The sequence below is a fragment of the Aulonocara stuartgranti genome (genome assembly GCF_965226115.1).
Source record: "Aulonocara stuartgranti genome assembly, chromosome: 18".
NCBI classification, from domain to species: domain Eukaryota; kingdom Metazoa; phylum Chordata; class Actinopteri; order Cichliformes; family Cichlidae; genus Aulonocara; species Aulonocara stuartgranti.
This window is the reverse complement of record NC_138954.1, coordinates 14,554,726-14,576,562: the sequence shown is the minus strand read 5'-3', so window position 1 is coordinate 14,576,562 and position 21,837 is coordinate 14,554,726. Positions and strand designations below refer to the sequence as shown.

General features: G+C 40.9%; 1 protein-coding gene and 2 pseudogenes across 3 annotated transcripts; all 3 read left to right on the top strand.

The window, feature by feature from the left end:
* Nucleotides 1-52: 52 nt before the first annotated feature.
* Nucleotides 53-3,278, top strand: LOC309694421 (chemokine XC receptor 1-like; annotated as a pseudogene). Its single transcript, XR_014280781.1, has 3 exons — nucleotides 53-240; nucleotides 1,356-1,679; nucleotides 2,296-3,278. The product of XR_014280781.1 is annotated as a chemokine XC receptor 1-like (transcript).
* Nucleotides 3,279-17,233: 13,955 nt separating this feature from the next.
* Nucleotides 17,234-18,534, top strand: LOC309694745 (chemokine XC receptor 1-like; annotated as a pseudogene). Its single transcript has 2 exons — nucleotides 17,234-17,736; nucleotides 17,971-18,534. The product of its transcript is annotated as a chemokine XC receptor 1-like (transcript).
* A 712-nt stretch (nucleotides 18,535-19,246) lies between these two features.
* LOC309694420 (chemokine XC receptor 1-like) lies at nucleotides 19,247-20,585 on the top strand. Its single transcript, XM_082514503.1, has 2 exons — nucleotides 19,247-19,272; nucleotides 19,445-20,585. The coding sequence occupies exon 2, from the start codon at nucleotides 19,455-19,457 to the stop codon at nucleotides 20,433-20,435; it is 981 nt and encodes a 326-aa protein (XP_082370629.1). The 5' UTR covers nucleotides 19,247-19,272; nucleotides 19,445-19,454; the 3' UTR covers nucleotides 20,436-20,585.
* Nucleotides 20,586-21,837: the final 1,252 nt, after the last annotated feature.

Below are 21,837 nucleotides of genomic sequence, written 5' to 3'. Positions count from 1 at the left end.
GTAAAGTCAAAGATTTATGTGTGTAAAGATGTGTATTTCACCGCTTTAATCAGCTGTGCCTGTAAAAAAGAAAATGTTGCTTATGGTATGCCAGGATAGACTGGGTTGGAAAAGAAATGCACTGACAGCAGATTTTTGTGATTGCTGATAGAGTCAGACTGGTCAAGTATGAGTGCAATAACACAACCATGGAGAGACTCATTGAGCAGTACCTAAAGTCACATGGAGTGCAAGCACACGGTAAGCTCTCCGTGGCATTTTATCTCTTTTGAGTAAGGTGACAACATAGTAATGGGAAATGATTTATGTAATAATTAAAATCTAAAAGGTTTCAAAGAGAAATATAGGAAAATGTTTTTGAAAAAATGACTCTGGATCTTATATGGGTGTGAAATTAAAGTGAACTCTTTTTACTATTTCATTACAAAGGCAAAAAGAAAGGTCTCGCATTATGAACTGAATAATTAACATGGGCTTGGTTGTTACTGCAATAACTAGTGGGTATTTAAGACTTTCATTTTCAGATCATTTGATTTACTTTTGTGTGTGTCAGTAGAATTCGGGTGAAGGCACACTGACTTTGTTGGTCAGACCTGGACACCTGGAGTTCTGTAGCTGTCACGGTTTTGTTTATTTATCCGCTGCCTTGGTCTCAGTTTGAGATCTTGTTGCTGATTGTTGGTACTCCTGCTTTTGTATTTCTCTCTGTATGAGAAGAGGCTGACTCTCAGTTGATGATTTAAATTATATGCACGAACTGATCAACGGCTTATTGACTTCTCTCTTTGTTTGTCTAATATGTTAACATGCTCTGATTTCAAATTTCAGTTTGAGAAATTCAGTCTTCTTTTAAATCTAGTTTCACTTGGGAATTACCTGCGAACATGGTGTCAGTCTTTTTGCATGCATTCTTAATAGTCAACTCTGACTTCTGTATTGCATATCTGGACCACTCTAAGTTAATTGATGTGTAATATGATGTGCTTTGTTTGGTATCTTTCATGTAGTTTTTTGTAGTTATCTATTCTTGCTATAAAACCGTGCAGTTTTACAACGGAAAACTTTCGATGTTGATCTACTACACTGGGCATACCATCAGAGATATCATAAATCTGTCACTTTGATGATATCATGGATCCATTTCATTTTATCAGCAGGAAATACTTTCTTACCAACACAATGGTTGGTATTGTGCTTTTACATAAAAATTATGTAGTCAGCATTTTCATGCTTTACAAAAAACAATCATACATCTATGTTTATGTGTGTTCTGATCTGTGCAGCATGTTTGTGCACCGTTATATGTCCCTGATAAGTATGAGAAAAAAATACTCAAACATTTGTGTTCCAAACAGTCAGTTTGTGTCATGGTCCGCGGCCCGGTGTCTGAGGAGCAGATGGGATGCCCACGACTACGGGTGTGGCTGTCGTCTCCACACCTGCATCCCATTCCAGGCGATCATCAGGAGGACTATTTAACCCCTCTCAGCTGGCTGCTCCACGCCAGTCCATTAGTCACCATTCAGCGGTTATCGCTCGGTGTGTTTGAGCCTACATCTGCCTGTCCTCCTGCCCGCCTGGAGTTCGAATAAACCACCGGTCATCATCTCCTCCGTCTCCCTGGAGCTCTCCCGCAGACCCTCACCCCTCTCTCTGGTTCCCACGGCCCAGCCCTGATCGTAAGATAAATAACTCTACCCCGTGTATGCTGTTATCTCCCCGCTCCCCAGTAACTCTCTTGCCTTTTCTGTTGCAGCCTCCCACGGTCCTGATCATGGCGTTCCCGAGTTGTTTGTCTCCCGGTCCCTTTGTTTTAACATTAACTCAGCGTGTTTTCCTTTGACCATTCCGGGACACCCTTAGTTCAGAAATAAAGTTTATTTTGCGTGCATCTCTGCGTATTGTGTTTGCTTCTGGGTCCAGCTTGTGTGCTTGAACTATGGTTCTTGACAGTTTGAGTTTCATTTTCAACTTTCAGTTTCACTATGAGAAAAGGATTGCATATGGATTCTTTTTCTTAAAAAAATGTGACCTTTGGTAAGGAGGCATCTTTGACTTAATTTGAAACAAAAAGAGGAACACCGATTTGTTTAAGTACATTACAGCTTTGTCAGCACAGCTCAATTCAACAGAAGACTTGACAAGAGATGCTTGAAGTAAATTGTTGTGTTTGCTCCTCTAATTTTGTACTTTACTAGAATGCATGGTTTATGTAACATGAAAAAACTAAAACTAAAAGCAACAGTTTGTGTCATTTTAGAGAAAAAAATTTAGCTTTGTGTTTATGTTTTCTAGAAAATTAACAATGGCAAACAACTTCACAATCAATGAGGCTGCCTATCTTTGTGAGACTGACTTTCCAATTTCAACTGGGACACTCTTCATCATCAGTCTCATAGGCAACGGTCTCCTCTTATGCGTTCTCTTCATCTACGAGAAACTGACAAGCGTCACAACTATTTTCATCCTGAACCTGACCTGCTCCGATTTGATCTTCACCATCACACTTCCATTCTGGGCTGTTGATCATTTACACCACTGGGTCTTTGGGGAATTTGTCTGCAAATTTCTGACTGCCGCATTCTTTGTTGGGCTGTACAGCAGTGTCATTCTACTGACTGCCATGACAGTGGATCGTTTCATTCTCGTGGTGCTGCACAAGTGGCCGAGCAACCATGCTAGAAAGAAGTATGCAGTCGGTGCTTGTATATCTGCCTGGGTCATCAGCATCTCAGCATCCCTGAGTGAAGCCATAAAAGTAAAGGTGGTAAACTGGTATGATTTTAACTATTATGAGGATGGATCTGATGAACAGCTTGGACGTTATCTCCAAGTATCACTCCTATTCTTCCTCCCATTATTATTTTTTGCTATTCTTCAATCCTCAAGACAGTTTTACATGGTTTAAAGAAAAAGAAGCACAGGGCTGTAGCTTTGCTGTTGTGTATTGTTGCAGCTTTCTTCATTTGCTGGGGGCCATACCATATTATGCTTTTAATCAAGTCTCTCAATACAAACAAAGATTGTAAGGTACTGAAACGGTTAGCAGTTGCCTACCATATCTGTGAAATGCTTGCCTATTCTCACTGCTGTATGAACTCGCTGCTGTATATGATCTCACAGGATTCGCAAAAGCATCTGTTTAATCTTTTGTGCTGTGAAAAACTGTGCAGGAAGAACAGAAAGAAAGACACCAGTCAGAAGACTTTTGTTATTCAGAATGTAGCTTTCACAGCAGAGAGCTCTGTTGTTAAGAGTAACTGAACACTGATCCATTAAGCAGGCACAAATGAACTGTTGGTTCAGTGTGTAAATACTTTCATTTGAATTTACATCTTTTATATATTCTCTTGAAACAATATACATCTATTTTTCAGGTGTTTAATGTGCCAACTAAAGGATGTATGTGTGTAAAAATGTGTATTTTATGCTGCACCATCACTTTCTGTTTCTTCTTTTTAAAATGTTGCTTAAATCCAGTGAATCTGTTTTGTCTTTTCTGCTGTCTCATGGGAAAATGTGTCTTTTCTGTGGCATGTGAAGATTATTCCATTAACACCCATTTTTTGGCATCCCAGGTAGAGTCAAACTAGTGTGATATGCAATACAATGAGCAGTACTTTGAGTGACATAGGGTAGGTGCTTAATAGACAAATTTATGTAATGCAGATGTGCAGATATATCATTTAAGAAAGAAAATGTCGATGTTATGCAAGCAACAATGTTTGCTGTGACCCTTTGTTTCTTTGACTCTCAGCGACCCCTGTAGGCTCACTTAATGTAATTAAAGATCTCTGTCATATTATTGCTTCGCCATTTAAAGTGGTCCTTTAAATTAAAATCGAATTCTATATACTTGTTTTGAGAAGAAATGCCCAGAAAGTAATAGTCCTCCCAAAAGTGGAGTCACCACTCCACCTGAAGGGAGGGGAAATCATTGATCATTTAACATTAATCACAGTGTAAGATACAAAACAGAGCAGTGGCAAAGTACTGACATTATTTATTTAAGTAGAAGTACAGACACCTGCGTTAAAAAAAATACTCCAGTAAAAGTTACAGTACTGAGCCAACTTCTTTATTTAGGTAAAAATAGAAATTAAAGGATCTGAAATCTATTAAAAGTAAGATAAATGTAAAAAGTAGCTCCGTGAAGCAACTTTGCAAAAGTAACTGAACCTTTGCAATATTAATATTGATATTTCTGTTCTTTACATCCTGGCTTCTTTCCCATGCTGTCAATCTCAATATTGACATGTCTGATTTCTTTGAGTTTCTTTTCATGTAACCCACCTCCTCCCCATCTCCACCTCAGGCACCTCGGCCAAAGCTCTATTCAAGCCTCAGTCTTCATCTTCACCACCACCTCCAGCGTCTAGATTCTGGGGGGTTTATCAGAGTCTTATCGCGAATTACATTCATTTCTTTGTCACAATAAATCATGTTCAATTCCTCCAAGTGATCTCTCCTTATAGAAATGATAATAAAATAATATTAGTACACGAGAGTACCACATGGAAGCTCTTGTCAGACATCATAGCGACTAAGATGAATAGGCATGGCTCACTAATAATAATAATAATAATAATAATAATAATAATAATAATAATAATAATAATAATAATAATACATTTTATTTGAGGGCGCCTTTCAAAAACCCAAGGTCACCTTACAGAAGAACAAAATGAATAAAAGGAGCAATAGTCATAAAATACATAAAATAAATTAAAATTGCAAAACAGAACTTGACAACAGATAAAATCAGCACTAAACCGAATAAGCCAGTTTGAACAGATGTGTTTTTAACTGTGACTTAAATACGGGAAGAGAGTCTATATTTCTTATGGCTGGAGGAAGAGCGTTCCAGAGCCGAGGAACAGAGCGACTGAAGGCTCTGTTCCCCATAGTGATAAGACGTACGGACGGGACAGTAAGATGAATAGCAGATGAGGATCTGAGAGGGCGGGAAACAGTGGTGATATGAAGCAGGTCACACAAATAGGAAGGAGCAGATTTATGGATACACTTGTATGTGAGAAGTTTGATTTTAAAGTTTATCCTGGCTTCTGGGCAACCAGTGAAGCTGCTAAAGAACTAGGGCAGGGTTTAGCAACCTTTAACACCGAAAGAGCCATTTGGACCCGGTTTCCATGCAAAAGAAAACACTGGGAGCCGCAAATACTTTTTGACATCTAAAATGAAGATAACACTGTATATATTGGTGTGTTGCTTATGAAATCCTTGAAGTGCTACAGAGAAAATAAAATTTTATTTATGTAATTAACACATTTTAAACTCTTAAAGAAATATAACAAAAGGAAAGACACCCAGCTGAACTAAAATGATCCATGTAGCAAACAAAAACTGTTATGTCGCCTTTGGGCTTTTGGAGCCTTGACCTGACTTTTAAAAAATAACTGGAAAAAAAAAGCACTATGCTGCTAAAAAATGAAAAATAGATATTTGCAAAATTCTGCCTAAATATGTATTTTACCTGGTTAATGTTTGTGGCGGGGCGTGGTCTGCAGCGCCGCTGCAGGGGAGGCGGACGCACCTGAGCGGCACCCGCAATCACGCCTTGCCGCCTTTACGTCTGTGCTATCTATGCTGTTGTGTGTGTGTGACGCTTATTTTGAGCGATGAAAAAAAAATAAAAATAGAATAGAATTCTATTTTTATATTTCAATATCACAATAATCTTCCAATTTAGAACTACAAGTTAAAAAACAACTTACATACACTTCAGCTAAATACTTCTAATTTATTTTCCCAAACCACACGGAGCCGCACTATAAGGACTAAAGAGCCGACTCCTGAACTAGGGTAATATAAGCTCTTCAGTGGGGCACAGAAAGAAATTGGCAAGAGCACCAGAGGCGCAAAACACCAGCTACTGGTAGAAAGAGCAGTTGCCCGACATTGCAAGACTATAGGCTGACCAACCTGTGAAATGCCTAGAACTATACAAAATCAACAGGACCCTAAGAGCCTTTATCAGGAACTCGATGGGAATGTGGTGTATAAGACTACAAGCCCAAGTCGCAATCAAGTGCGGGCTCTGCCTCAGTGAGATCACTGACAAGACTGGCTATGGATGACATCAAGCTGTATGTCAAGAGTGAATGAGACATCGATTCACTGATCCACACCAGGATATACAGCAATGACATCGGACTGCAGATGAAAAATGAGAAATTCTACTTAAATACAGTACTTTGTTACTGCTCTGTAATATATTATCACAAAGCAGACACAGATGGAGGTTCAGAGAAAGAGTGTGATGTAAAAGAGTGTGATTAGGCTCAAACAAAGATACCCTAATTACTTTAGCCTATGTTGTAAAGAAAAAAAAGACTTCCCAAATCTGCCTATGAGGGTAATTTTAACGTTCCACCTCTCATGTGTAACAGACAACATATTTTTTAAGCTTCATTTACTCACATGCCTACATTAACAATATACTCCTAAAATGATGCTGCATGGCACACATTAAAGACTTTATATTTAAAGGCATACTTGAGTTATTGTATGTGTGACAGTTTACTTACTATGCAGATCTATGATTAAACTCTACGACTGGTGAGCTCCCACTGATCAAGAGGAGGTCATGGTGTAGATGCTGTCAGGCAATTCTTCATATCAAACGTCTAAATATTAAAACGTGTAAATATCAAATCTTTACACGTTGTCAAGAATATACACAAAAATGTGAGTTAATTATTTTCCAATTTTTCCTGCTGGTTTAATCATCTCCACTGCCTGTGTCAGAGCTAGGATCACATTCATACACATTGTAACTTGCAAGTAGATGTTAAAAAGTATGTATCCTTCTGGGGCAGAAAAAAAATTTAAATAAGCAAAATAAAACAGGAAAAATATCATTAACATTCATAAATAATGATGTAAGTTAAACAGAAGCATCAAACAAGTCTTCATTTGAGCCAAGATATGGTGAGCTTTGGTAATGTTTTGTGTAAACCACAAGCATCATTGCTGCAAACGTATGTTACGTTAATGGTAAGATAACCACTGTGAGTGTCAGAGGTTGTGTGTGGAGGCGTGGAAGAGATGACCCAAACGCTGGACTCACGGTGCAGAAATGAAGAGGATTTATTGGAGGGTGAATGAACAAAGCAGGAACGATGGAGTGAGTGACTGGCTGGCTGAAAGACTGGAAGGATGGCTGGCTGACTAGCTGAACATACAGACGGAGACGACGACATAACATCAATGACACGACAGAGAACTGGTGAAACCGAGGAACTTAAATACACAGGTTGAATGATGACAATGATTGGAAACAGGTGAGTACAGAGCTGAACATAATCTGACTAATGACATGGAAGACAAGCTGACACGGGGAAAAACAGGAAGTGAGAATATTAATGTGGCGAACTAAACTGAACATGAACAAACTGAAATCACTGGGTCAACGACCCAGGAACCCTGACAGTGAGGAAATATATTGGTGTCACATCTGACTGAATGTGAAACGCAATAGTAATGTTAAGTTAACGTTAAGTTAAAAACTAAGAGAGAATATAAAGTCTACACAGCAGAATAAAGTTCCTAAGAAGCCTTTATAATATAATGCAACATATTGCATTAGGTAGAAAAGTCAGTGCACATCTTGTTTCTTATTCACCTGATTTTTGTAGCTGTCACAGGTTTGAGTCTGTTTTTTTCTCTCTGCTGCCTCTGTCTGAATTTAAAACATTGCTGCTTATTGTATTTGTGCTTTTTTTGGAGCTTGTGTTGCAGATGTTTACTGTTTTGTTTATAGCTCATAGTTATAAGCCCTCTGTATAGGTCACCTCCTCCCTGTTTCAGAAGAAGCTATCAAATTTCTATGTAATGTAAACTTGGAACGTGGAAATTTTACATTACTGCATCTTATTGCCTTCGAGCACTTTCAAACAAACTCAGTGATGGTGCATGAAAACCAGCTAAATTGTTTATAGTAAGTCTGGGTGGTTAGTTACCACACTCTTTGTAGGTTTGCTTTCATTCTGTACAAAACTGAAAAGCATTTCGATCATTTTTGCTTTGCATATTTTTTTTGAGTGATTGTTTTTGACATTTGACATTTTTTTTTTGTATTTTTCGTAAAATTTTGTTTTGTATATTTTGCATATAAACTGGACAGTTGACTTTTGTATACTTTCAGCTCAAGCGGAAGGTAATTTGTGTAGTTGCAATATTAATTAATAAGTGAGATATACTGTAAATATGATTAATTACAGTATAAGCCCATTTGACTGTTTTCTTTGTTTTGATGATATATCAACATATTTTCTCTTTGTCACATTTCAAGGTCTAAAGTGGTGTTGGCTGGTTAACTTTGATGGTGAGCTCTACTAATTTGCTTGCTGTGGTTATTCTTGTGGGTAAAAATGAGATTTAGATGTGAATTTTAGATGTGAAGTTAATTTCTTGAACATTCTTCCTCTTGGTAGTCACAACTCTGAGTTCATGCTTTAAATAATATTGTCGCGCTGACCTAGTAGGTGTGGCTGTTATTCCTCTTTTCCTCCTCCTGCCCTCTACCTGTTCGGTGCTGCTGCTTACCCATGGCCGCTGATTAGACCTTGGGTGCAATCAACAACTAAGCACGGCCTGGTGTGCGCCGCCCTGCCAGGTGAGCCACATTAGAGCAATCAAGGGTGGGCGTGCCGAGTAAACCTTTAAATGCATGCAGCAGTCATTTGACCCGGGTGCAACATACTGAGAGGACGGCAAACAAAGCACTTTTCCACTGTGAGGAAGACTTTGAACAAGACAGGCTATCGGTAAGCTCTTGAGTTCACATTTTGCTTTTGCAGATGTATCTGGGACTATGGAAGCTCAGTTGTGCAAATGTTTTACGCTTAGGGAAATAGTTGCTGCATTTAAGTTTAATTATATTGACAAAAATGAATGTTTAAGTTTGAATAAATTGTTTGTGCAGTTAGTGTTCCCACATATTTATGTTAATTAATATTAAAAATAGTTACCCCAAATCCTTGGGTGGATCGTAAAACTAGTGAATAAATGTTTGGTTTTGATTTAAAGAAAATAATTCTTTGTAAAGAAAATCCTTAGTTAAAGTCTATTAAAATGTTTGTGAACGCTAAAATGTATACTTTAAAATACAATTGTTTATAAAAAAGTGTTAAATGCAAAGAAGACACATTGTGTATATTTATTTAAGAACCACAGTTAAATTAACACAGTTAACCACATGGTAAATGGCTTTACTGAAGTGTATTTTGTTATTTCATCTGTCTTCTGTGTAATTTATCTGAATGGTTAATGAAATGTTCTTTATTTTTGTGTTGAAAGGTTTTTTACCTGCTGCTACCTACCAGCTATCAAACTAGTTGGTCTAAATAAAGTTGAGTGAAATTCAAAGTCTGGTCTTTTTCAAGTGTGGACACCTCACAGTCAGAGGAACACTTGACAGTAAAAAACCGGCCTGGCCAGTAAAAAACCGGCCTTGACCAGTGAAGACTCCACAAAAGCTCACCACAAAGACGGAGAAGACTCCACCTGGGGGCCTGGAGGAAATCGCACGCCGTTTGCCAGTCCAATCAACAACCGAGAAAACAGCATGGCTGAGTCCAAGTCACTCGAAGAGCTGAAAATAGAGCGAACCACTGCAAAGAGACTGTTTTCCAGACTCACCAACCATATAATAAGGACCCACATGGATATGTCTGTAGAGGAGCTGCAGGATTCCTTCAAGAGACTCACAGTAGAGGGCTCCAAAGTGATTGACGCGAACGAGGAGCTTGAGGCCGCCTACATCACGCAGTGTGAAGCAGAGGGCACACCGGAGCTGATGGGCCAACAGAGAGCAGATGTCGAAAAAACGGAGAAAGAATGTGAGCAGAAGTTGAAGGAGGTGAAGCACCTGATCAGAGAGACACTGTGGACATCATATGGTGAAAAAGAACTGACCCTTGCTCTGAAATCAGCAGAAATGGCGTGTGAGAACGTCACATCCACTCAGCCTGATACACCCCTGGAGGCATATGATTTTATGCTCCACCATCTAGAAGAACTGGTGAAGAAAGCTAAGCAGGCACACCAGACATGGAACCGCTGGGCGCCACCTGCTGAGAGGCGAGATTGTGATCGTCGACTGATGGAGCTCGAAACCTGCCTTCCAAAGCTGGTGTCAGGGAAGGCCGCCGTTATCAAAGCAGAGAGAATTAAAAGAGATGCCGACCAAGCAGTTGTCACAGTCCGCAACGCAGCCTCGGTCGCAGCCATAAAATTGAAAGCCACAGCTTTACCAAAGTTCACCGGCAGCCAGCGTGAGTTCTACAGATGGCGGAAGGAATGGGAGGCTCTGCAAAAGCAAGGTGAACCAACCGGGTCCGTGGAAGTAAAGAAATTCCAACTTCTTGATAGCCTCGATGATAAAGTGGCCAAAGATCTGCGCCTGTCCACATACACCTCAGCCGATGAGATCTTCAGAGTCCTCGAGAACCGCTATGGAAATCAAGCCACCATCACCATTGAAATCATTGAGGAGCTTCAAGCTATCCCTCCTGTCCGTAGCAACCAGCCTAGAAGAATTATAGAGCTTATCCACGCAGTTGAAAAGGCCCTCTATGATTTGAGTGAGCTGGATGAAGCAAATGCCATAAAGAACCTCTTAGTAATAAAGTCTATTGAAAGCAAGCTGCCTGAGTCCCTAAAGAAAGACTGGCTTACCCACGCTGCTGATCCAAAGAATGCTGTGACTCATCAGAACCGGTTTGACAAGCTGCTCGCATACCTCCAATCTCAAGAGTCCATCTACGAGCAGTTAGACCAGCTGAGAGACATCGACCCTGCCAAGGAGAGAATAAAGTTCCCAGTAAAGTACGCCCGTACCAAGTCAGTTAAATCCAGTACTGATCCAGCAGGCTGCATCATCTGTGGGGACCCAAAGCACAAGAGAAAGCTCTACATCTGCAGACGGTTTCGAACCAACACAAAGTTACAGGAGAAAGAGGATGCAGTGCAGCAACTTGGAGCCTGCAAGAGATGCCTCGAGATCCACGATGAACCCTGCAGAAAGACTACTTACCTGTGTGGAAAACCAGAGTGCAAAGACCAGCATCATTACCTTCTTTGTCCCTTGCCACGACCCTTATCACAAAGGCCCAAGTCTGGTCCGGCGAGAGCTGAGGGGAGGAGGTATACAGAGGTTCAAGAAGAGTTCATCTCTAAACTATCACCAGAGCTAGCGCAGGAGTGTCGGAAAGCTTTCTGCAACGTCTCATCACGAGCCTTCAACTCCATGGCAGCAGAGAGAGGTCTACTGGAGGAGACTGGTCTAAAAGAGTACCCTGTGATCCTGATGCTCCTTGACGTCATCGCCAATGATGGGCAGAGAATTGGGACACTAATTGATCTAGCATCTGACACAAACTACATAACCCATAAAGCCGCAAGTAAGCTCAACCTTCGCAGTGAAGACGTCATGCTTGTCATCCAGGGTATCGGAGGTATGAAGGTGTCTGTGGCAACCAAGCGCTACCTTCTCAAGATCCGTGTCAACACCTCAAGAGGAACTTTAAAGCCTCACCAGTTAGTCTGCTATGGTCTTGACAAGATTGCTGAAGTGGAAAGACATGTTCCACCTCAGAAGCTACAAAAGATCTTCCCTGACATCCCTCTCCAAGATCTCATCAGACCCAGAGAGATCCAGCTTCTAATCAGCCATAAAGAAGGCCAGCTGGTGCCCCAAAAGATCCGTTCCATCGGTGACCTGGTTCTCTGGGACGGTCCACTTGGCAAGACAATTGGGGGCACACATCCAGACTTCCAGTGAGGAAGTCACTTTGATGGCCCACACCTCCAAAACTCACTTCGCAAGATCAATGAGAGCTGCTGCACTCAAGTACCAAGAGTTCACTAAAGACCTAGCTTCCTGTCAGCACCCTGATCACCCTGAGACTCTATCCACCACAGCTACCAGCAGCAGAGACTTTCTGAAGTGGTGGAGGTGGGAAAGCATCGGAGCCGCTTGCCAGCCGAGATGTGGAGGGTGTCGTTGTGGGAGCTGCCAGCCAGGGGGTAAAGAAATGACGCTTGCAGAAGAGAGGGAGATGGAGATCGTGAGGAATGGCCTGACTTACTCAACTGGAGATGCCCACAACAGTGAACCGCATTGGCATGCTAAATACCCAAGGGTAGAAGATCCAGCAACCTTGCCAAATAACAGGAAAGCAGTAGAAGCAACATTCATCAGAACCGAGATGAAGCTATCTAAAGAACCTGAATGGAAGAAGGCCTATGCTGCACAAGTTCATGAGATGGTAAACCGCAGAGCTGCAGTGAAGCTGTCCAAAGAAGTCCTGCAGAGTTGGACTGGGCCAGTATGGTATATAAGCCACCTCATCGCGCCAAATCCACACTCTGTCTCTACCCCAGTGAGGTTGGTGTGGAACAGCAGCCAGAAGTACAGAGGCCTCAGCCTGAATGACATCCTCATCAAAGGTCCTGATGTCCTGAACCCGATAAGAGCTGTCCTGCTGAGGTTCCGAGCTGGTGTCTACGCCGCCCTTGGTGACGTCTGCAAGATGTACAACTCCGTCTGGCTGGAAGATCGAGAAGTCCACTTGCACAGATTCTTGTGGCGTGACACAGAAGATGCAGACATAGAAGACTATGCCATAACAAGAGTCAACATTGGAGACAAACCTGCTGGTTGCATAGCCCAAGTCGCCATGAGAGAAACTGCAAACCTACCTTCATTCAGTCACTTCACAGAGGAGAAACGTGTGCTGGAAGAAGATGCTTATGTCGATGACATCCTGACATCACACAATGACCTCGACCATTTGAGACGCCTAACAGCCAACATCGAGCACATCCTGAGAGCTGGAGGATTCTACATGAAGCCTTGGGTCTACTCCAGTCAAAGTGGGAGGGAGGAGTCAAAGAAAGAGTTGCCTCGATCAGAGCCAAAGACTATGATCCTGCCAAACCAGCTGACGGAAGATGACAACAAAGCCCTTGGCCTTGGCTACACCATCAATGATGACAAGCTTCATGTCATGGTCGCAGTGAACTTCTCAAAGAAAAGGAGGAAAATGCGCCTTGGTCAAGACCTGCTCAGAGAAGAAGTCAGAGAGCAAACACCTGATCCACTCACCAGGCGAGAACTGCTAAGCCAAGTCTCCGGCCTATACGACCCACTCGGTCTAGTGACTCCCGTCAAACAAAAGGGTGCCATCCTGGTAAGGAGAGCTTTCCAAGAAGCAAAAGTAAAGCACTGCCTCGAAGACATATGGGACGCAGCCTTGTCTGAAGGTCTCCGAGAAGACGCTATAAAGCTTCTGGAAGAGTATGCTGACCTGAAGAAACTGCATTTCACTAGAGCCCTGACTCCACCAGATCCTTGTGCAGAGCCCAGTGCCATCACGTTCTCTGATGGCAGTGAACATGCATATGGTGCAGTGATGTACCTTCGCTGGAGCTGCAGCCATAGTGTCATTGTGAGACTAGTAGAGTCCAAAGCCAAACTGACGCCTCTCAATCACAAAGGCGATCCTGTTGAAGCAGAGATGTGTGGCGCAGTCTTTGCTGCCCGTCTGAAGACCTACTTCCAGAGACACTGCAGAATCCAGGTCAAAAAATGGTACCACCTCGTTGACAGCCAGACCGTCTTGGGTGCAATCCAGCGTGAGAGCTACGGTTTCCAGACCTTCTTCGCAAACCGCGTTGGTGAAATCCAGAGTAGCACTGATGCCCAGGATTGGTGGTGGATTCCTGGGTCAGCAAACATTGCAGACATCCTCACCAGAGGGGCCAGTCCGAATGCCCTAACCGAGGACTCCGAGTGGCAGTCGGGTCCAAAGTTTCTCCAACTTCCTGAAGATGAGTGGCTGAAGAAATCCGCCGGAGAAATCGCTGCCCAAGCTCGAGAAACGGTCACAAAGCTACAGAAAAAGACTTTTGTTGCGGTCCTTACCAGAATGCACATCAAGGCGGCTCAGGACTCAGTACACGTAGAGTCGAGAAGACCACGAGGAGTAGCAACCCAACAGCTAATCGACGAAAGGCGATTCAGCAACCTGAGAAGGCTGATTGGGACCGTGGCGTGGGTCTGGAGGGTTGCCAAAAAGTTCATGAGATCAAAGACCAGAGACCAAGAAAAGTGGGAGGTAGTACCATCTTCGGGTGTCCTCACAGTCTGCGAGAGACAAGATGCTTTTCGAGACCTTTGCCTAGCAGCACAAGAGGGCGTCAACTTCCCAAGCACCACAACAGACAGACTAGTCGTTTACAAAGACCAAACAAGTGGACTTCTAGTTTGTGGGGGCAGAATCCAAACCTTCAAAAAGGACCGCAGAGCCGTTCCCCTTCTACCATTCCAAGCCTGGCTATCCACCCTCCTTGCCAGAGAAGCACACAGCGAGGGACATGGCGGAGTGGCAGAAACCTTACTGCGGATGAGAATGAAGGCTTGGGTTGTCAGAGGAAGAATTATTGCCCAAAAAGTCGTTGACCAGTGCATCATCTGCAAGAAGGCAAAGGCAAGAACCTGCAAGCAAGTAATGGGGGACTTACCTGAAGAGAGGTCAAATCCTGCTGCACCATTCGAATTTACATCTGTTGACCTGTTTGGACCCTATCATGTGAGGGATGATGTCAAGAGAAGAGTGACCATGAAAGTTTGGGGAGTTGTGTTTTGCTGTATGGCAAGCCGAGCCATTCATGTCGAACTAGCGAGCACACTATCAACAGAGAGCTTCCTGCTTGCCTACCAGAGGTTCACTTCTGTCCGAGGCCATCCCCGGAAAATCTGGTCAGATCCTGGCACAAACTTTGTCGGCGCCAAACCTGTCTTGGAAGAAATGTATGCTTACCTGAGACGACAAAACAAGGAGTCGCTTGAAGAATACTCTGCCAAAAATGAGACCATCTGGGCATGGAAGATTCTTCCCGCTGACTCACCTCACCGAAATGGGGCCGCCGAAGCTGCTGTCAGAGTTACCAAGAGAGCCCTCCATACTCTCGGCAATACAGAGGCTCTTACCTTTAGTGAGTTTCTGACAGCACTCCAGCTAGCCGCCAGCCTTGCAAATGAGAGACCCATTGATGCCAGATTTCAGAGCCGAGAAGATCGCATTGACTACATCACGCCGAATAATCTGTTGCTTGGTCGAGCCACACAAAGTGGGGACTTCAAAACTGTTGACTTCACAAATTATCCTTTCAAAACGCTGAAGGAAATACAAACCATAGTCAACAACTTCTGGAGGTCCTGGAGCCAACTCGCTGGACCAAACCTGTTCATCCGCAGTAAATGGCATACTGCAGAGAGAAACATTGCTGTTGGAGACATAGTTTGGCTCTGCGACCAAAATGCCCTTAGAGGGCAGTTCAGACTCGCAAAAGTCATCAGCGTGAATCCTGATTCTAAAGGGATCGTTCGAGATGTGCATGTGAGGGTCACTCCAAGTTCCAGCATTGCGATCAAGAGTCCAAAACCTGCTACCACAAGTCCTGAGCTGGGCACCACCTTACATCGGGATATCCAGCGTCTTGTGGTCCTTTTACCGGTGGAAGATCAAGCGAGGGACCAGCCCACCTGAGTGCGATCTTTCCAGACAGTGCTGAGCAAAGATCGAGTGGGAGGTGTCGCGCTGACCTAGTAGGTGTGGCTGTTATTCCTCTTTTCCTCCTCCTGCCCTCTACCTGTTCGGTGCTGCTGCTTACCCATGGCCGCTGATTAGACCTTGGGTGCAATCAACAACTAAGCACGGCCTGGTGTGCGCCGCCCTGCCAGGTGAGCCACATTAGAGCAATCAAGGGTGGGCGTGCCGAGTAAACCTTTAAATGCATGCAGCAGTCATTTGACCCGGGTGCAACATACTGAGAGGACGGCAAACAAAGCACTTTTCCACTGTGAGGAAGACTTTGAACAAGACAGGCTATCGGTAAGCTCTTGAGTTCACATTTTGCTTTTGCAGATGTATCTGGGACTATGGAAGCTCAGTTGTGCAAATGTTTTACGCTTAGGGAAATAGTTGCTGCATTTAAGTTTAATTATATTGACAAAAATGAATGTTTAAGTTTGAATAAATTGTTTGTGCAGTTAGTGTTCCCACATATTTATGTTAATTAATATTAAAAATAGTTACCCCAAATCCTTGGGTGGATCGTAAAACTAGTGAATAAATGTTTGGTTTTGATTTAAAGAAAATAATTCTTTGTAAAGAAAATCCTTAGTTAAAGTCTATTAAAATGTTTGTGAACGCTAAAATGTATACTTTAAAATACAATTGTTTATAAAAAAAGTGTTAAATGCAAAGAAGACACATTGTGTATATTTATTTAAGAACCACAGTTAAATTAACACAGTTAACCACATGGTAAATGGCTTTACTGAAGTGTATTTTGTTATTTCATCTGTCTTCTGTGTAATTTATCTGAATGGTTAATGAAATGTTCTTTATTTTTGTGTTGAAAGGTTTTTTACATGCTGCTACCTACCAGCTATCAAACTAGTTGGTCTAAATAAAGTTGAGTGAAATTCAAAGTCTGGTCTTTTTCAAGTGTGGACACCTCACAGTCAGAGGAACACTTGACAAATATGTATGGACTGATTAACCTCTGTTTTATTTCTTTTTTAGAACAAATTTTAAAACAAAAGCTGCTCACTGACCTATAAAACACATCAACACCAAAGTAACACAAACACTATTATTGGAAAAAGATGTTTGTTGTTTAATTTTCATGAATCTTTTTTTATGTCATGCTTTATTGGCTGATATGAATTCCCTCCAAAAATAAGAGATTTTGTAGAATTTGTAGGTAGAAAATAGATGTGATATCATTAATACATTTTATAAAAAACCTTTCCATACTTACATGAATATTTAAAGTGAAAAGAAACAAGATGGAGACATATTTCTGGGATCATAGAGGATTTAGAAGAATTTGAATAAATCTCAGAGCAAAATGTAAAATCAGCTTTCTCTGCACTGGGATGGAGACAGAAATCTTAACTTCAGCAAATGAATCTAAAATTTTAATTAGTGGCTAAATATCACTAGCGTAATGTGATGAAACAAAAATATGTGAATGTAGTCAGAGTAAAACAGCATGATAGATTAACATCTAATGAAGCTGAAGTTGTCATAATATCATGTCTTACTGTGTAATTTGACGTACTTGATTTTTTGACTAACAAAGCCTTTTTTTTAAAATTTGGATTTTGTTTTTGTGCAAGAAGAAAGTGGATACAATGGACTCAACTTTATACAACTATGATGATTACTATGACTTTACCTGGGACTATGATTATGACAACTATGAACTCTGTAACAAAACAAGTGTCATCCAATTTGGAGCAATCTTCACTCTGGTGTTTTTCTCCATTGTGGTGATTCTCAGCATCTTTGGCAACATCTTGGTCCTCGTGGTGCTGGTCAAGTTTGAGAATTTGAAATCCCTCACCAACACCTTCATCCTGAATCTGGCTGTATCAGATCTCTTCTTCACAGCTTCTCTGCCCTTCTGGGCCTACTACAACATGCACGGATGGACCTTAGGGGAGCATGCATGCAAAATAGTGAACTTTATCTTCTGCCTTGGATTCTACAGCAGCGGTATCCTCCTCATCCTGATGACTGCTCACTGTTATGAATCCAATCTAAAGCCTCTGTCTGACATTATTTCTGCCACAGGTTTTTACAGTATTGTAGCATCTGTGATCATTTGGGCAGCTCTCTCTGTCCTGGTCGTTGGGTCCTTGGACAAGACACTTTACCATATTGCCTACTGGTGCTGGCCAGAGGGGCCGATGGCGCGATATGGCAGCCTCGCTTCTGTCAGTCTGCCCCAGGGCAGCTACAACTGTAGCTTGCCTGCACCAGTGTGTGAATGTGAGAGTGAATGAATAGTGGAATTGTAAAGTGTAAAGTGCTTTGGGTGCCTAGAAAAGCGCTATATAAATAATAAATTATTATTATTATTAGTTAGCGTTCTGCTATCTAGTCTAGCTTTCGCTGCCAGCAAAGTTTCAGAGTCAAAGTACTGTGTATATGCAGATTCTTTTGGGAGCTTGTGGGGAATCTACCAGCGAAACATCCTCTTTCTAATTACCTCAGTGGTATTCATGTTTTGCCACACTCATATCATGTGCAGGTTGCTTCATCCTGATGAACAAAAAAGAAGAAACAAACATGGAAACTAATTTTTATTCTCATGGTTGTTTTCCTTGTTGGATGGTTACCTTACAATGTAGTGATATTTCTGCAGTCCTTTTCCTACTGGCCCAGAGAAAGTGACTCATTAGGGGAAGATTGTCAATATAGCAAAAACCTGGATTATGCACTTGAGATTACTCGACTTTTTGCATTTTCGCAATGCTGCCTTAATCCCGTGTTTTATGTGTTTGTGGGGGTTAAAGTCAAAAGCCACCTAAAAAATCTGATAAAGATTTCAGGCCCCCCAAAAAACAACAACAACAGCTTTCGCAGTAGGCAAAATCAGCTCACAGTGACATCATTGACAAATGCTGAAGAGCTGTCAGTGGTGCCTTAATGTCGGGAAATCCAGAAGAAAGACATCTTATTCATTAACATGGGCAGTTCTCAAAATTTCTAACGTAAATTCATGATTCTTAAAAAAAGAATATCTTTATCTTTATTGTGACTTTGCAACATGTACATTACAAATCTGCTTCACTTAGGAATTAACTGCCAACATGTTATTCCAAAATTACTGTTCCCACTGGTAGTGTTGCTGTGAAGTGTGTCATGCAGATTGTAAGATCTGAGAGAATTCAGGCTGGTGTGGTCAGAGTGACGTCCTACCAGGTACTGCAGAGGGGTAACTGAAACAAGAAGAATACAGTGGGTGAGGATGTGTAACATGTTGTATTACATAAAGTTTTTTCAATGTAGTTACCTGTGATTATCTAATCCTTAATTCTAATTCAAAGAGCCTTTCAGTGCTGTTAATGTAGTAGTTTTGATAGCATGTTGATCTACTGACTATGCCATACATAACAACACACAAATAAATGAATAACAAAAAATCTTATATTCATATTATATTTTATATACTTGCAAAAAATTTTTGTGTAAAATTATGTCAAAAATATTAAAAGACAAAATGTTTTATGGGGTTTTATTTATTTATTTTTTCAAGATGTGGTTTATGTTAAGGGCGGTATCTCTGATTTCGTGTGAAATGAGGAAAGGAACTATTACTTATCTCAAGACTATCACAGCTTTCACATCATAGTGCAAGTCAGCAACGTGGCAGTTGACGTTTGCGGTAAGTTGATCAGTACTTGTTTTTATTACAAATGTGCTACATAATTACTTTTTATATTTACCTAAAATACAAAAACTTAAACTAAAATCAACAATTTCTGTTTACAGAAAAGTGTTGAGTTAATGTGTTTAATTACGTTTTTAAAATGTAGGTTTGTGTTTATGTTTTCCAGAAAATTGAAAATGGCAAACTTCACATCCACTTATGATGGAGTGAGCGATCATGCTGCATACATTTGTGATATTAATGTTCCCACCATCACTGGTCCCTTCTTCATCTTGATCTTCATCATCAGTATCACATGCAACAGCCTCCTCTTATGTGTTCTTTTCATCTACGAGAATCTGAAAAATATCACAAATATTTTCATCCTGAACCTGGCCTGCTCCGATTTGATCTTCACCATCACACTTCCATTCTGGGCTGTTCATCACCTACACCACTGGGTCTTTGGGGACTCTAGTTGCAAATTCGTGACTGCTGCATTCTTTGTTGGTTTGTACAGCAGTGTCATTCTGCTGACTGCCATGACAGTGGATCGTTTTATTGCTGTGGTGCTGCACAAGTTGAATAGCAATCATACTAAAAGAAAAAAGTATGCAATCGGTGCCTGTATAGCTGCCTGGGTCATCAGCATCTCAGCATCCCTGCATGATGCAATGAAAGTAGAGGTTGAAAACTTGGATGGTAAAAACTATTGCTACGATAAATCTGATGAACAGCTTGGACGTTATCTCCAAGTGTCACTGCTATTCTTCCTCCCATTTGTCATCATTATTTTTTGCTATTCTGCCATCCTCAAGACAGTTTTGCAAGGTTTAAACAGAAAGAAGCACAAGACTGTAGCTGTGCTGTTGTGTATTGTTGCAGTTTTTTTCATTTGCTGGGGGCCATACCATATTATGCTTTTAATTACTTCTCTTTATAAACCCAACGGTTGTAAGGAACAGTTAGAAGTTGCCTACAGTGTTTGTGAAATGCTTGCCTATTCTCACTGCTGTATGAACCCTCTGCTGTATATGCTCTCACAGAAGTTGCGAAAGCATCTGTTGAATCTCTTGCGCTGTGAAAATGTGGGCAGAAAGAACAGAGAGAGAAGCATCAGCCTCAACCCTTCTGTTACTCAGAATGTATCTTTCAGTGTACAGAGCTCTGCTGTTTAAATTATTTACATTTAATACATATTTAATCTGTAAATACTTTTATAACAAAAAACTGGGTTTATTTATTGTTAAATCTTATTACATCATCCAATGACATTACAACTTTCTTGAATTTAATGTAACAAGTTAAAGATGCATATTTCACTGCTACTTGTGGTATATGTAAAGGTATGCTAGATTTCAAAATATTTCATTGATAGTCATTTTCTGCCATTTCAGCCACCTTTACTTTCTGTTTGAGAGTCACAGCTTTGACTTTAGTCATTGTCTATTGGGTGAAGATCAGATGACTGACTTGACCATTGGAAGATAAATTAAAGGTACTCTTTAATTTGCTCGCAGTATGCTTTGGGTCATTATCTATTTAAACTCCTGTGCGATCAGTTTTGCAGCATTTGGCTCAGTCTCAGAAGAGAGTAAATCCTGTATAATTACATGCATTAATTGTCAGCCTGAACAGAGTTGGCAAAAGTATAGATTTTCTTTCCTGAGGTAGAAGTACAGATGCCTGAGTTGAAAATTGCTGGGGACAAAGTACTGAAACAACTTCTTTACTCAAGTACAAAAAAAACAAAAAAACAAAACAAAACTTCAAGTGTGAAAAAGTAGAAGCTCTGAAATGTACTCAAAGCGAGAAAGTAAAAAGTAGCTTCTTGAAGCACAATTCTACTAACCATTTTAGTATAAAGGTAACTGAATCTTGTGCTATATCATTATAATAATCAAATAATATTACTACATAAGAATACAAATATTTGAATCTAAATTCTAATTCTAATTAATGTACTTAACTTGAATCTGCTATGAAGGGCACATGCAGTGAAATGGAACTAATAAAAACCCAGGCTATTTTATTTTGTTTCCTGGTAGAGGGTGACTTTATCTCCTCAAAATTAAATAAATAGTTACATTTCTCCAAGAAGTGAGACTGGAATAGGCAGGAATGTCCAAGGGCATATCGACTGGTAAGGAGTCTGCAATGTTGCAGGACATACAAGGCAAGTGTGGCAGGTTGCCGTCAATGTAGAATTGATCAAGCATAAAACATTTTCATATGAAGTTCTCTGGGTGATCTAAATGCAGCAACTAATGTGCCTAAATAAGCAAATTACTCATAAAATCATTTTGTATGTCCTAAATAAAGGACACTGTTCTCTAAGCCAAATGTACTTATTTGCATTTGTGAACTGCTTACTTAACATGCAGATCTCTGCTTAACCTCATCTTCGCCTACTGATGAGAAGGCTGTTGGGGAGATGTACTTAATATCTCTTAATATCAGATTAAAAATGACAAAATTCAAGTTATCTTGAATGCTTCAAAGACATCCTCACGAATTCTCAAGAAAAAAGAGAACTCATCAGTGACTGTAAAAGTTGTTAATCATAATCTGTTGGTTTAA

Excerpts from the sequence above, each read along its gene's own strand:
- LOC309694420 (XM_082514503.1), top strand. The coding sequence starts at position 19,455 with ATGGCAAACTTCACATCCACTTATGATGGAGTGAGCGATCATGCTGCA.